This window comes from Lutjanus erythropterus, chromosome 2, assembly GCF_056507025.1.
Source record: "Lutjanus erythropterus isolate fLutEry1 chromosome 2, fLutEry1.hap2, whole genome shotgun sequence".
NCBI classification, from domain to species: domain Eukaryota; kingdom Metazoa; phylum Chordata; class Actinopteri; order Lutjaniformes; family Lutjanidae; genus Lutjanus; species Lutjanus erythropterus.
This window is the reverse complement of record NC_139318.1, coordinates 3,709,573-3,726,480: the sequence shown is the minus strand read 5'-3', so window position 1 is coordinate 3,726,480 and position 16,908 is coordinate 3,709,573. Positions and strand designations below refer to the sequence as shown.

The 16,908-nt window shown below is 38.3% G+C and overlaps 1 protein-coding gene across 1 annotated transcript in view; it reads right to left on the bottom strand.

Annotated features, from left to right (window-relative positions):
• cntn2 (contactin 2) overlaps positions 1–16,908 on the bottom strand; it is a 91,709-nt gene that overhangs the window by 12,712 nt on the left and 62,089 nt on the right. The window contains exons 11-18 of the mRNA XM_084726303.1: positions 16,588–16,738; positions 10,108–10,235; positions 7,596–7,771; positions 6,260–6,380; positions 4,235–4,393; positions 3,856–4,005; positions 1,659–1,729; positions 950–1,184 (exon numbers count right to left, since the gene is read on the bottom strand). Of these exons, the coding sequence (XP_084582429.1) occupies positions 950–1,184; positions 1,659–1,729; positions 3,856–4,005; positions 4,235–4,393; positions 6,260–6,380; positions 7,596–7,771; positions 10,108–10,235; positions 16,588–16,738 (1,191 nt within the window). The remainder of the gene's footprint in view (positions 1–949; positions 1,185–1,658; positions 1,730–3,855; positions 4,006–4,234; positions 4,394–6,259; positions 6,381–7,595; positions 7,772–10,107; positions 10,236–16,587; positions 16,739–16,908) is intronic.

The window sequence follows — 16,908 nt, the reverse complement described above, 5'->3', positions numbered from 1 at the left end:
GCTTTATGACTACTCACTGTACTTCTGTTTGTTGTTTTATTTTTCTAGGGTTGCAAATTGTAAGCACTTTCCTTAATACATCATTGGCAACATTAATGATCAATTAATTGATTTATTATTATTACAAAAAAACATCAAAATGTTCTTTATACCAAACAACACCAAACATGTTTTTTCTTCACAATCAAAGCTTTGTTTCCACAGGAACATACTGCATATTCTCTGACAGTATTACACAGCCCCTAGATTCTTTTTTAAATAAAATTACTTTAGAAAAATATTATCAAAATAATACAGAAATGAATGAAAATGCATATGATATGAAATCAGTGAAATGCCATTTAAAAATAAGTTTCTGTTTCCTGTATTTTGTTTCAATATCAGTTATGAGCTGAACTGTAATGGTAAGATAGTAAGTGGAGGTAAAATAAAGACTTATTACGGAGAGAAGTTCGGAATATTTTGTGGATCCATTTTGAAAATGAACCAAACAACAGTAAACTGAGAACCGATGCTAGAGGCTGTGTAAGAAGCACCAGTGAAGTGTCCACAGCTGCTGCACCAAACAGCATCAAACTGTAATGTAGTACTGAGAGAACTCGATATTCTCTGAAGTGGTACACAAAGTATAAAGTTTGACAAATGCTAATGCAGTCAATGAAACATATAAAGATGTAGAAGCCTATATTAAACAAGGAAGCTCGAATGCAAGATATGCAGAGCACACTCATAAAAAGTCTATTATATTTCAGATCATTTAACTTGATCAATCAAATCCTGATGTTTTCTTTCTTTTTTATAAAATATTTTTGATGACAAAAAAGAAACCTGCTGAGCAGTGATACAATATATGTGAGTGAATGTTTTCATCTTGGCAGCCCAGCTGGAGAGACGAACCCTCCCTGACAGGAGTTTGTATTTATTCTTTCTTTCACCGACAGCGGCTCACCTTCCTCAGCAGAGTGGACCACAGCGATCTGGCTGAAGGGACCTTCTCCTCTGCGGTTATAAGCTTTGATCTTCACCTCAAAGGGGCTGTATGGCGTCAGGCTGTCGTTGAAGTAAACATAGCGGGATGAATCCACGTGGGGAATACGCACCACCAACCAAGATGATGTGTCTTTCTTCCTGAATGCCAGGATGTAGCCAAAGCTGTCACCGTTCTGGTACTCTCTGGCCATGGGCTGCAAGGTTCAGCAAAGAAATTAACAAGTCAGCTTCAACAAAGACAAGGTTCTCACTGATGGAGCTGTCCCTCTGCAACATAAGCAAGAAACTGAGGGCTCTCTGACAGATACCTGGGCCTCTTCTGCTTTAAGTTTGATCATTTTTCTTTAGATTTGTCTCTTACAACCTCCACTTTTATAAAATAAAACTATAATAAAACTAAATCTGTAGAGTGCTGGTGAATTAGCAATAAATTACAGCTTTGTAATATAATAGAAGAGAATGATGAGAGAAGCCTGGAACCATCACAGCACAAAAGCCATATAAATGTGAAGTTAGAACAAAACTGCAGGGAAATTAGATGAAGGAAATCAGATGATGCAACAGTCTGCACATTAAAATAGATTTTTATTATGCTGGAGCACTGTATGATATACGTGTGTAATATACTATGTACACACGGTGCACACATATAAAGACAAAGCACTCACCGTCCAGGTAACAATGAGTTCATTGCGATCTCCTCCTCCTCCTCCAAGTCCACTGGGGGCCACTGTGGGAGCTGAGGGCCACATATACAAGCACTACATGATGTACTGTACATGATATCATCCACACAAGAGGATCAGCATGAAGCAGTATGAGTGGGAACAACATGTTATACTTGTATGTTATACTATATACTCTCTTACCCACAGACACAATCAAGTCTGTGTCTGTTCATGTCTGAGAATAAAAAATGTTTAAATGTGAAATACCACAGACTGAGCGAGCATAAATACTTCCATTTTATTGTCTATTGTTCTGTATCAGGGTACATTCAGGGTTCTCCCAGTTAAATTATAGTCTTTTTAAGACCTTTTTAATACCACTTAGAATTAAATTTAATACCAACTATTTAATTGAATTTCATAAATTATTATAATACTCACATTCATATTGCCTGGAATAGACTATTTGAATTATGTTGCGACCTTAAAAACAGCCTTTTTAGGTTCTTTTTCATTACTAAATAATTGCTTTTTAAAGAAGACAAAGAGAAATTAATTCAGAACAGGATGATATATTTTAAATATAACTAAATGTTGTTTCTAGAGCAGCAACGGTTTACAACAGCAAAGTCACTAATAAACTTAATAATATCTCACTGGAAACAAAACTAAAACATCCATAAAATAAATCATATTTCTAACATAGAAGTTTAGACAGAGTGAAGATCAGAAACATCGGTCGGTGTCTTCATCCTGTCCTCTGTCCTCTTCTGATGCGATTCACTGTCTGCAGGCACCGCTGGCAGGGAGAGGAGGAGCTGCTTTGTCTCATCCAGCAGTTCAGTTTACAAGAATTTGACAAATTTTATGATTCATGGCAAAATAAACCAGTCAGACGACATTCAAACAGCTTTTGTTTTAGCTTGTTTGGAACCATTTGCTTTTAGTCGAGCTAGCGTGCTGTGTCTGTGTAAAACAAAGCGGATGAGAGAGACTGAGGACAGAGCTGATAGACACATGGCTGTAATTATGTTTACACTTATTGATCAGGTGTATTGATAAAGTATTGGCTTTTTACTTACAAAGTTTTACTGCACTTACTGACTGTAATCTGTGTTGTTGTCAACTCAGGTAGGCTAATCTTGGACATATTTTTACTGCCTCTCCACCGCATTGTCTCTGCTCTACTGCTCACTGACTTTGCTCTGTGTGCATTTGTATTGGTGTGTATATCATTGACATAATAGTGTGTGTGTGTGGAGGAGCTGTCCTGACACAAAGCAGGGGTGAAGCAGCAGCACATTAATATATTACAACAAAACTTTTTTGTGGTAATCCAGTGTAATATCTGGCAGACAGACACGTATTAACAGAATGAATGTAATAACATTCAAGTGACTGATGAACATCACTTGTACATTTCCTGCTATCTGTAGGCTTAAAAGGAAACAGTGATTTTACACATTAAAGGTGCAGTAAGTGATTCAGGAGAAAGCTGGTTGATTGTTGTGTTTAATTCACAGATCATGAAATATTTACGTTCTGGGAATGAGACTCAACAATCAATTATCTTATCAACCTGTTATTGGCCAAAGTGTCCTGTCACAGGCTAAATATTCTACAGCCTGAAAACATCACTGAGTTTGATGTTTTTTTGTTAAACTTGTCAACATGAGTCTGATTCTGTTGTAGGAGTGAAATGCTAAGTGAAGTGTCCTTTTCAGATAATTACATTCAAGAGTTATACCAAAAATCTGCCAGCTACAAGAAGCAGAAACAAAGACAATATTGTGTCAGAGGAACATACCGTCATATCTCATATTTATTTTCGTTTTTATTGATATTTAGCAGTTTTTATGAGGGTGATGTTTTCTGATGAACTTCAGAATAAATCTATAAATACTGTGCTTATGCTGTCTTTGTTTTTATCGGATTGTCGGTACTGATTGGTTAGTTTTTCAGGTCATTGTGTGCTTTTCCTGTTGTCATTTTTGTTGCATTTTTCCTACATTATGTTAGCTTAGTTTCTACGCATTGTTTTGTTATTGTTTGTTTTTCTTCTAAGTGGAGAGGAGGTCTGTTGTATAAGCCTGACACGTCTCTTATTGTTTCATTATCTGGATTATAAATTTTCTTATGTGTGTGCAAATAAGTGTGAGTGTGTGCAGCCTTGTGGCTGTGACCTGTGGCCCCTAACCTGCTTGCTGTGTGCGAATGGTGTGTGAGGGCATGCTGGGCTCTCCGCTGCCCAGGATGTTGCTGGCGATGACCTGGAACTCATAATCCATCCAGGGCATCAGACCTATCACACGGGCCGACTCTGCGTTCCCCTCGATGTTAGCAGGCTCTGGTGGACAGGCAGGAGATGTGAGATTATTAATAGAAAAGGATGAAATAACTAAAAACAAAACAAATTCTCATAGCCAAATCATTTTGAGGTACTGATTTAATCTGACTAAGACTTTTATAAACATTTGAAAAGCTGTAACCAGTAAATATTTGATACTGCAAATGCTGATTAATTTTCTATTGATCACAAGATGATTTCAGTTCTACACACACAGACACTCACACACCTGTCCTCATCCTCTTCCACTCTGACGACAGCGGCGATCGTCCCATGATGACATACTTTCCGATGGGACTGTGGTTATCGTAGCCTCGACTCCACCTGAGCTCCACCGATGTCTCAGCCACGTTCTTCACCAGTAAACCTCCAGGAGGTCCCGGGGGGCCTGGACACAAACCAGAGATGTTACTGTCTTATAGAGTAAATGAAATGATTCATATCTCACCGTCTATCTATGAATCAAAGTCCTGAGTGAGTTTGATCAGCACTCAGATGTGATCTACTGCCAAAGTTTAAAGTATGGACCTGTATAAGAAGGAGGTAGGTGTGATGTCACACAGACCAGCTACAGCATTAATACTGCTGACACTCAAAACAGAAAAACATTTATCAGAATGACTTCTTTACTTTTGATTCTGAACATATGTCACTGTCCTGCTGTGCTTCTTTTACTTGAGTAAACAATTTGTCTGGTCTTCTTTTCACAACATGTTATTCATCTACATTAGCTTTTTGTCTCACTCAGATACTACACAACCCTGTCACATGCTACACTGGTTCCCTCTACAAACCACAGTTCTAACAATGAACACACACTCTGATTGTCACATCATTTCTTGAAATGATGGTTGAAAAACAGAAGAATGCTCACAATTTCACTGCTGTCAGAAGCAGTGTTTGCCCTCAGTCAAGCATCACATGAACATGTCTGTGATTTTCTGTCTCTTCTACCAGACAGAACCGACACCCACACTGTTTATGTCCCCGCCAGCTCTACCACTTCAACGTGACCCATGGCTTTCAAAAATAAATGAATAAATAAATGACTCAAGAAAAGAAGAATATGCCATTACACACATCAGAAATAATAATGTTCATTCATTCATTCTTTCATTGTCTGTAACTTCTTATCCTTGAAGGGTCGCGGGGGGGTGGAGCCTATCCCAGGTGACACTGGGTGAGAAGTGGAGAGGTGGAGTACACCCTGGACACACAGAGACACACAACCACTCACGCTCACACATATGGGCAATTTAGAGTTATCAATTAACCTATTATGCTGCATGTCTTTGGACTGTGGGAGGAAGCCGGAGAACCCGCAGAGAACCCATGTGGACACAAAGAGAACATGCAAACAGAAAGGCCCTGCCCCAGCCACAAACTCCCCAGTCCCTTAACCGGCTGGGGGATTCAAACTCAGGCGACCCACCACCATGCTGCCCAAAAAAATAAATTATAGTATTAATTTATTTATAATTATTTACTTTAATTTACATTTAATTTAATCAATTTAGTTCTGTATGTATTTACCTTTGTACTAATTCACCTTTTTTATTTACTTTCCCATTTCATTTTGCAATTTATTCATTGATTTATTGCTTTTTTAATTTATTTATGTATTTATTTCTGCACCCCCTCCCATTAATGTTTTAAAAGTTTTTACCTCTATATTTTCTTTTTACATTTCTTTCTGCATTTCTGCCTCATTCTGCAAGGAGAGGGCTGTCATTTAAAGTGGATGACCAAAATCAGGGGGCATTAAAACATAAATAAATGCATAAATAAACATAAATTAAGAATTATTAGAATATTTAGTTTATGAGTTGTTTATTTGTTTATCTATTTATTTTTATTTATTATTTATTTATTTTGGCAGTTTTTGTCTTCCATTCAAACTAACCAAGAAGTGCTGGGAGTTCTACACAGCCTGGGAGGTTCTCAGGTAGAACCTGACAGAACATTATAGTACAGTATAGTACATGAATTCAGGACATAGTCATTAACTTTGCTAGTTATCACTGAACAGACTGATCGCTCTGGAACATCTGGACATCATATTAATCAAAATACTGCAGTTTTGCAAAATGATAGAAAATAATAAGAAAATGGGATCCGTATAGGAAAGAGATGCAATCAGTGACAATGACTCCAGGATTTCTTATGACTCATTTGATGTTCATTTCTTGTTTAAATGTTTTTTTCTTCTCATGTTTCTCTAATAGGAAATGCTGCAATCTCTGATGTTTCTTACCTCGTACCACCAGTTTAGCTGAAGCCGAGGCACTGTCCACCACAGTCTGAGCCGTGCACATGTACATCCCCGCTTGACTCAGCTGAGCGTTCACTATAAACAGATCACCGATGTTTTCCTTCTGAAAGGGCAACAGAGACGACAAAGCAAATGAGTCAAACGCTGACAGACTGCAGGAAACATGCTGAACAAGGGCTGAATGCTGCAGCAGAACATTACAGCACTGAGCAGAATTACAGAGGCTGAAGTGAAGATTACAGAAGCTCAATTTCAGCTGGACCCACAACCAGCTAATAGCAGCGTCTTATCACATCAGCTTTCATTAAACACTGAGCAGGAATGGAGAGTTCTGTTTCTCCCTGGCCCTGTGCTCAGGTAGCGTGAAATGTTAAACTCTGTCCTGAAATGAACTAATTACATTTGGAGAACCTTGCATACAGCGCCGTGGTCAATTTAGTGCTGCAGTTGAAGAAAATGCTGTGAGACCCCTTGTCTGTTTTGGTAATGTCCCTCCAAACATGGAATCAGCTGGACAGCATTCACCTTTGGCACCGGACCTCCAGCCAATAAACACAGGTGAAACCATATTAGCATATTAATGAAGCAGTAAGAGCAGTGATGATAAGAGCAGCCTGCAGACTCTTGTCTGCATTTTGTTTGGACTTAGAGGGAACTTTGGAGCAGTTTAGTACATGAAGGAACAACTCTCAGCAGATCCTCAAGCTGAACTGAATCATCAAATATCGCTTTAAAATGACTATGGTGTGAGTTTTTCATGGTACCAATTTAAGATGTTTTTAAGTTTGTAGAATCTGATGTGCAGGACAGCACATCTCTGCTTCACCACATTCATTCAGTTAAATCTTTTTTGACTAACACACTGGTATATTTTTTATGACAAAATTAAGAAGAATATAGAATAAAAAAAAATAGAGTTTGGTGGAAAGAGTAACAGGGAACATAACATCTCCCAAACTCCACTGCTTTCATCCTTCTCAGTCGAGCCAGATAGAAAAGCTTTGATCAGAGGAGGAGAGATGTTTCTGTAGTCTTTTCTTCAGAAGTACTGAATCTAACAACAGCTCAAAGCTGAGGTGGATCCTGGTAATGGTCTAACCATGAAGATATTTGTGGGCTGATGTTTTGAAGCCTGGATGGAACTAATGAGAGAGAGAGAGAGAGAGAGAGAGAGAACACCACCACCACAGACTCAACTATCACTGATGTTCATCCTTCACTAAACCACAAACCACCCAGACATTATTTTAACAAACTGCTCCGTTTCATCTCACTGCAGACTCACAGTCCTACACACAACATTCATCACAGGACTCACCCCCTCCACACGGTGGTACGGCCCAGCAGAGTCCTCCAGGTCCAGCAGGACCCCGTTGAGGGCCCAGGTGAAGGTCAGGTCCATGGTGGGGTCATGGGAGGCGTGACACTGCAGCGTCACATTCTCCCCCTGATTGATGTCGGCGTTAGAAGGAGCTAGCGTGATCTTAGTGGCGTCTGCAGGGTCGGAGCACAAAATGAGAACTGAGCTGTGACCTGTGTTGGCTCTGATTGGTTCTCACATTTTACAATACAGAAAGAAAGAGGCCAATCCTCTAAAACGAGAGAGTGATGGCTTTGATAGGTGAGTGTAAAAAAAACATTAGGCTAACTTTCACACCTCATCATATTGTGATTATTTTGTCTAAAATTGGTATTTCTATGGGTTACGATTAGTGGAGTCAGCCCTGCGATGAACTGGCGACTTGTCCAGGGTGAACCCCGCCTCTTGCCCAATGTCAGCTGGGATAGACTCCAGCAGCCCGCGACCCTTACGGAATAAGCGGTTACAGAAAATGAATGAATGAATGAATGAATGATTAGTGGAAATGATCAGTCTTACATTACAGTTTTCATGTTCACTGAAAAAACTTAAAATTGCGATGAAGTGATATTTATTGAGTTCTGTACTACAAAAACATTTTCTTTCACAGGAGAACAAGATTTTTTAGGTCAGGTCTGCAGCACTACAGTACCTCATTATAATGCTATTTTCTCATACATTTATCCTTTTTTCAACAAATTGTGATTTGGATACTGCACTTAGCCATATTATGATTTTATTACAATTGTGATTAATTGTGCAGCCCTACAAGACACTGAGCCATCATTAAAGGTAGAAGCAGTAGGATTTATCCACACTGTTTGAAAATGAAACAGAAGGATGCTAGAAGGTCAAATACTAACATTTTGGGTTGGTGAAACTACAATTAAGGAAATACAGGCAGAGGGCAGGACCTCTGCAGGTACAGACACCACCACATGCTTCTACTTGTAATAAGTGATAATTGAAAGGGATTATGTTGTTGGTTAAGTGCTGATACTATGTATGATACAGAAGGATAATTAGTAAGTATGTTACACCTCCTTCCTCTTTAACAATGTGATGTAAGCAGGTCTACTGAGAGACAAAACGATTTTCACTTATAGGCTTGTTGATGCTGGTTTTGTGAGATCCCTACATTTGTGATTTAATTTAAAAAATAATTTGTTTGTCACTGTCATCGGCCTCATGCATGAATCGCTCTTATGCTCAGGTTTGATCTTAAACTGTTCATGCAACCTGGTGGCACCTGCTGCACCTCCACCCGACAGAGAACGCTGTCAAATGATGCTCCAATCCACTCCTCCACGTCTGTTAAAAAGTTTATTATTTGCTGTCCTTCAGTGGCATTTACTTTCTTTTTCCTTATTTTCTTTTTTTCTGAGTTTAAAATGACCTGTCTGTCAGTGACTTGATACTTTGTGCTTTGTACGCAGCACTTAGGTCTACTGCCCTTATATGGATTTATTTGGTTGTTTCTATATGCTAATTGCAAGTTTCCTGGCACACGCATCCGATTTAAACTGGAACGCAATCCATCAACATATGCAGGTGGGTGAGAACAGACTTGGCTGTCAGTGCACGTCTCATGAATCCCACAAAAGATCTTTGTATTCTCCTCCTACTGCTTTGTTTAAGAACAAATATAAGAGGAGAATAAGAAAACATTCAAGCATGAGGCCCACTGTTTCTAAATTACAGCAAAGATGTCTTTGACATTTCTGTTCTGCATTTCCTTGGTATTTATTGGCCGTATGCATCAGTCTGTCTGCAGTATGTTTATAAGCAAATACTGCATATCAGCCCAGCTGAATTAATGGCCATTATTTTATGATATACAGTGGTTTAGTTTTAATAGGGCTGAACAATTAATTGAAACATTATTGAAAATATGCAATAAAGCCAAGTCCAAAATCCAAATCCCAGGTGCTGTAATTTGTGATAAAGGTAAAATGTGTCACAACATACGATTACACATGAAGCATTGTGATGCTAAAGAGGTGTCTGAGCCTACTTTTAGATTCTTCTCAATGACAATGAAATGCAAAAATGACCATTCCCACTGAAGTTTCTCATATTGATTCATATTGTGATACAAAAATGATTGAAATATGACTCTTTTTGCATAATGTCTTCTAGTGTGTTTTTAGCATTAGGACTTCAATTTAGGGTCAAAGATAGAAGTGTAGACCACACAAACACACAAACAAACAAATAATTGGCGCAGCATCTGTGATGTCACCCTTACCATTCTGAAGTTACCTGTAAAGTCTAGATTTAAGTTTTCCTCTCTTTGCTCAAAGCTGAGAAAGACCAGGTGGAGCAGCCACAGCTGACTGTGACAGATCAAGTTTTAGTTTGTTGTTTTGCTGTAGTTTTCAGATCACAACACTGCTGACACTGGTTGTTACATTTCAAGGTGTGTAATATGTATGTGTGTGTGTGTGTGTGTGTGTGTGTGCATGTGTACCTCGAACAGACAGGTGTCCGGTGCTGTTGGCTTTGCCCAGGTAGTTTTCAGCAAAGCAGGTGTATTTGCCCTCGTCAGCCCTGCTGATGTTGTAGATCCACAAGATTCCCTCTGGAGTCACTGTGACTCTGAGAACACACACAGGACAGCTGGATGACTACAGTGCTGTTAGCTACTCAGTGTGATTATGAGAAAAACTGGATATAACTCTCAGGTAGTCCAATAAAACGTCAGTATCTATGGCTTCAAATATCATGAAATACTACACAACCTGGACATTACAGGCATCACAAAGATTTGTGGAGGTGCCACTGTATCTGATTGTGTTGTATTGCACAGGTGTTTGTGTTATTGTGTTCACCTCCTTTGTGTCAGCAGTAGCAGTGATGCAATGTTATGAATTTCAAGGTGAAAGCTTTAACTTTAATACATCCATTCCAGCTGCATTCCCTCTCATTTACCTTCACACCCACATCTTCCTGCTCTGCTGCTTCCAGCCTCAAGACCTCCGCACAACATTCAGACTGCTGCTGCACAAGTCATTACTTTAGATTTAAACATGGAAATTCTGTTTAATTCACTCATTCTTGAGAACTGGGACAAAACCATATTTTAAAGTGGTTTAATTTTTATTCTTCAGTTATGCTGGAAAATATATTTTGTGATTTTTTTTTTTTAAATGTAGACATCAACCCCATCAGGTAGAAAATCTGACGGAGTTGATGCTTACAAAGTTGACAAAATGTTAGTATTAGTGAGCAGACATTTTATTTTTTAAAGTGTCTCAGTTCTCTTAATGTTAATCAAAATATAAATTTTTAAACCATAATTCTTATTTAGCTTTGATTTAGAAGGACTACAGAGTCGACATGTTATGGTTGAGACACAATATTATTTGATGAATTTGTCTAAAAATAGAAATTTTACCAGAGCTTGAAAAGTATTCCTGCCTTGTTTTAAACCAGGAAGTGAGACAGGGGTCCTTAAGGTATAGCTGACCCTTTTTATGCCTGATTAAATCAGATATTTGTAAAAATCTGATGGAGTTCATGGAAATCTGACACAACTTTAAAAGGTCAACATTTTCATAAAAAATCATTTTATGACCATGACGATTATAATAGCACATTTTTAAATCATATTATTTCATATCTATAAATCCTTAAAGAATACATTTTCACCAAAAAATTGGAATTAGAGTGTAATTATTTTTAAATGTTTTTTGTAAGAATTGATTGTTCCAATTCTCAAGAAAGGGTCACAACTCAGGTCTCATCAAGGACAACCGAACTAAACCCAATCAAATGTTTTAAATTTAATATGATTCTGATTTTTTTTGTTTGTGATTACTGGTGCATTATGATTTATATATACATATACAGTGTATTTACACTTCATCAAACCAAATGCAATTTAGTCTCATTATATTTGAGAGAAGGCAGAAATCTATGGCTGATATCTCCAAAACTCTGCAACTCACACCAAAACTATCCAGATGAATAAAGAGCACTACAGGGGGATGTTCCATCAGCGTGGATAAAGGAAAAGCCTGGCTTAGTCTGGCTAGTTAAAGTGAGAGATCTGCTCCATGACTGTGGCTTATAGCAATCCCTGCTCAGTAACCATGGTAACTGATAGCACTGTACTGTGTAAGAAAATCATGTCTTACAACTTACAATAAATTACAGTTTTAAAAGGCCGTCAGGTTATTTGACCTGGAGTGAACCTGTTTATTTAAAAGCTTAAAATTTATAATTTAAGAAAAAAAGTGTGCCAAAGTTTTAAAGAAATTATTCATTCATTCAACTATTTTGTTCAAGCTGTGAAGAAAAAAAAATACGGTCCAAACCATGACCTACTACTGTGTTTATATTTGGACATTTAGTTTTTTTATTTCCTACTTCAACTTATAATTTTTGGATTTTTCTGCTCCATGTGCAGTTTTTGACTTTCAGTGCCAATGAGCAGATGATATTTGTAAATCAAATGGACATCCTATGAAGAAGAGAACATTTTAACAAGAGAAAGATTATGTAGTTTACAATATCAATATGTCCTGCAGCAGGTTAGACATTAATGAACAAATACAAATAAAATGATAAGCAGGTTTGTATATATTTTCATGAGATGACTGTGGATAATTTTTGTGGCTTTTTGGCTTTTTTTAAAATCTACAGAGTACAGCTGAAGACAGGAAATGGAATCCAAGCTGCTGTTGAGGCCTCAGTAGATGAGGCAGATGCTCTACTAGGTGAGCTATAGGGACAGGGTGACACGTTCCAGAATCACATCAATTTCACCTTAACGTTGACTTCATTTTTTGTCACGATATTTCCTTTGTTTGGTTAATTGTGGTAATCTTGGCCATTATTCATGATGAACCCTTTATATTCTTTATGTAGTTTGATCTTCAGGGTTTGTTCTGCAGCTGAGAAGAAAAGCGCTCTTGTTTTCTCTTCTTTTTGTGACATTTTGTTCCAGCTCCAACCAGCTGTTCTGGGTTGCCTTAGTTCTCCGTGCATGCTCACAATACAAGCTTGTTTTAGCCTGGCTTGAGTTAGTGTTGACTTGACCAGGCTAAGTTGTCTTAGTGGAGCAGCTCAAGCCTTGAGTGGAAGTTGAAGTTAATTCACTTAAGCACAGACTTATTTACCAGCCTTGATGGAAATCCCCCCAGGTAAGAGTTAAAATACATATCTTAGACTTTTGTGTTTCTTAAGACAAGGAACACTGATGCTGTTCTGGAAGCCTTACTAACACCCTTTGTGTTTGGTTTTCCTTTAATTTGCCACAGCAGTACAACTTGTGTTATCTACCTGAGCTAGCTTGCAGGCTTTGATGCGTCTGTACACACAGTGCAGTGCTCAATTAGAATGCAGCTTTGTGTGTTACTTACATCCTCACTGCCAAATAATTGGGATATTTTGGCCACCGCATGTGTTTTGCTCTGTTGGATTTTGCTGTAAAGCTGTGTCCCCACATCCCAGCAGTCACTTTGGTGAGTAAGTCATCAGAAGAGGCAGAAATGACACAGGATCTTGTACTCAGTGGCTATAGCTGATGACGACATCCAGAACTAAATTAGGCAAATGTTATTACGCAGAGCTGATGCCAGACATATCTCATATTTGCTCATAACTTGACATAACAGAATTACACAAGCAGCTACTCATCTGAGCTCAGTGGTTTGTAGCTTTAAATAAATGACAGTTAACGCCCACTCTGCTGCTGCTGCACGGAAAGACTGAATGTGACTGATGTGTTTGGATGAAGGAGGAGGGCGCACTGCACTACTCCATCAGACGCTGCCACTCACACAGACTACATGGCTAACTGCCTCTTAAGACCATCTGAAATTTTGAACAAGTAGGGTAATCCTCACTTTTTTGAGTTCTTTAACCATTAAAGGGACAGCTCAACTGTAGTGGCCTGTAGTGCTGTTTATCCATCGAGATAGTTTTGGTGTGAGCTGCAGAGTTTTGAATATCAGCTGTAGAGACATCTGCCTTCTTTAAAGTATAATGGGACCAAATGGTACTTGGCTTGTGGTGCTCAAAGCACAAAAAAATTAAATAAAAATAAAAAAACTGAAATATTCCAAAACTCATGACCGGGTTACTCAAGAGAACCCACAGACCTTGTGAGCAGTGGAATATACTGGAAGTACTTTAGAACCTACTGGAAGTACTTTCTTTTTACAGTAGAAATCTACCAGAACTACTTTAGAATCTACTGGAACTGCTTTCTTTCTGCAGCAGCATGTACCAGAACTCTTTTAGAATCTAATGAAGCTACTTTCTTTCTGTAGTATAATGTATCAGAACTACTTCAGAATCTACTGGAACTGCTTTCTTTCTGTAATAGAATGTACTGGAACTACTGTAGAATCTACTGGAACTACTTTCTTTCTGCAAAAGAATCTACCAGAGCTACTTTAGAATTTAATGAAGCTACTTTCTTTCTGTAGTATAATGTACAAGAACTACTTCAGAATCTACTGGAACTACTTTCTTTCTGCAAAAAAAATCTACCAGAACTACTCTAAAATCTAATGAAGCTACTTTCTTTCTGTAATAGAATGTACTGGAACTACTATAGAATCTACTGTAACTACTTAAGAATCTACTGGAACTATTTTCTTTCTCACAGATAGAAAGTAGTTCCTACATAAAAGGTCTGTGAATTATCTTAAGTAAGCGAGTAGACATTCCTACAGTTGATATCTCTGCAACTCACACCAAAACTATCTAGACGGATAAATAGTACTACAGGTCAGGGAAAAATATTTGTTTTTGATTTTGGAGTGAACTGTCCCTTTAAGTTGATCTGTATTTTTGAACAAGTAATGTAATCCTCACTTTTTTGGGCACTTTAACCCTTAAAAGGATGACAAAAACAACTGACTCTTAGAACGTGAGCTGAGCATACAACAACAGTTAGATATGTGGTGGACAAAGGCCTGAAAAACATTTCCAATATGAAACTTTAACTTCAAACTCCTTTACTTAAACTCTCATATTTTTGCATTCGCTCCTTTCCAAAGTGTCTTTATCTTAAACTTTGATGTTTTCCCTCTGAATCGATACGACACACACAAACACTGAGGTGGTTCCAGTCTCTCTGCAGCGGTGACAGACTCTGATGAAATCTACAGTAATAAGTGGTCCGACACACGCACACACAGCACTGTGGGATGTTGCTTTTGATCTCACCTCCAAGTAATAAGCATCTTGGGTTTCTCCAAATCTTTTAACAGTTGACACGAGGTAAAAGTTGTGTTTTTAATGAGCTGTGTCTCCAGGGCTGAGCAGAAACTGAGGGCTCGCTCACCCTGCAAACAATGATATTTATTGGAGCTCGGCTTGTTAATCGCTTGAATCTGAAGTTGCAGCAGTGGACAGGTGCGACTTTTATTGTTTGTCTGGAACAGTATCTGAGTCTGAAGCTATGACTCCCATTGTAAAGAGAATGTAAAGTGCCTACTGCTGCATGAGTAAATTAGAGACAAAGGTGTCACACAGTCATGTACAAATCAGTCAGAAACATTCTCATCACAGTTTAATCACTGGTACCTGAAGCAGCGAGTGTGTGTGAATGTGTTTCAGTAATAATGATGACTTGTACCTTCAGGCTCTCTCCTGAGCCAGAGCAGGATTTGTATAAAAAAAGTGGTGAAAACTGTATGAACTGATTAGAGTCTGTGTAAAGGGAAAATTGAGTTTTTGTTATAAACATTATACATGTTAGTCTTTTCACATGTTTTCAAGCAACTATTTTCTGAGAACTATGTAGTACTGAATTGTGTTGTGTGTTGATTTACACCGTTCATGATTTCTGTGTTCGGGATATTTTGGGCTCGGTGACATGCTGAAGCCATGGTCCCCCAGTAACTATGTATCTTTAATCTCCTGTATGCCCATGCAGGTATGCTGCTCACTTCATGCTGTATGTTACAATGTGCCTTAAGTTTCTTTATTTTATATATGTGTATACAATAGTCAGTGTAGAGAGGGTTACTTTTAAAATGTTTTTGATTACTTTTGGGATGTTTCAAAATCTTTCTGAACACATTTGTCTGAGTCACCCTGAATGCAGTCAACACTTGCATTTGAGTTTGACCTCACTGCAGAGATCCATTTTCTGTTTTCACTAGGTCACATATAGCAGCTTATGCACATTAAGAATATAACATGAATCATGTGCTGAATAAATGTATCATATTTTGATACATACTGGCAAGTTAGCTAAGCCAGTTAGCCAAACTAAAGAGCAAGCCAAATCAAATGTTAATTATTTGTAGCCAGAAATCACAAAATAATGTTGAATCAGCGGGCTTTACAATCTGTACAGCATACAACACCATCTGTTACATTCTTATTAGCATGACAGAACACACTGGCATGACAAAAGAGAAATTAAGGTTACCTCAAGGTGTTTCTTCAACTTAGGTGCAATGTGCTGTAATGTTGAAACCTTCTTGACCACGTGTGTAGGTAAAATGTTCCTTACATTACATACAGACTGTGTGTCTCTTCATGGTGGCAGGTGCACCACACGCACAATTCCTTGCACTTTTTAAAAAATCTGTTCATGGGAAACGCCTCATATGAATTTAAGGGCAAATAGGACAAAATCATATAATCTCTTCAAGTAATCTACTTTTAAAGACAGAAACTGCGGTCAAAATATCACCAATTAAAAAACAGGAAAACAGTTCTACAGTTTGTATTTGAAATAAGTATTTCAATATGTGTATTCTGAACTCTCTCCAACCTGTCTAGTGTGTTATTTATTTGTTTTGTGATTCAAGGATTATCTGCCCTCTGAAACCACAGCTCCCTTTCATTTTATCATCGATGCATCGACCAATTGCAGGTCCTCCTCAGGGGAAGAAACTGAAAGGAAATGAGATTAATAAATGCGGCAGAATCACCTGTACTTGTTTTGCATGTGTGAAAAATGAAGATGACTCAGCACTACCTGCTGCTGTTGATGAGCAGCTCCGTCCCGCGGCTCCAGAACAGGCTGGGCTTCGGGGCAGCTCGGGGGCGACACTCAATCATGACCTGTCCACCTCTGGCTGCTGGGATCAGCTTCCTCACTGGATTCAACCTGAAGTCTGGAGCCTGAACTGGAAGGACAGGAGGCAGGACAGAGTCAGAATATCAGGACAGAGGGAGGACTAGAAATGCTCTATATGGCTTTTTTTCAGCCGATAAGATAACTGATAATTACCAGCTTCTCGTGGTTGATCATTTCGTAATTTTCTTTAATTATTTAAATTTAAAAAGACATTGATAT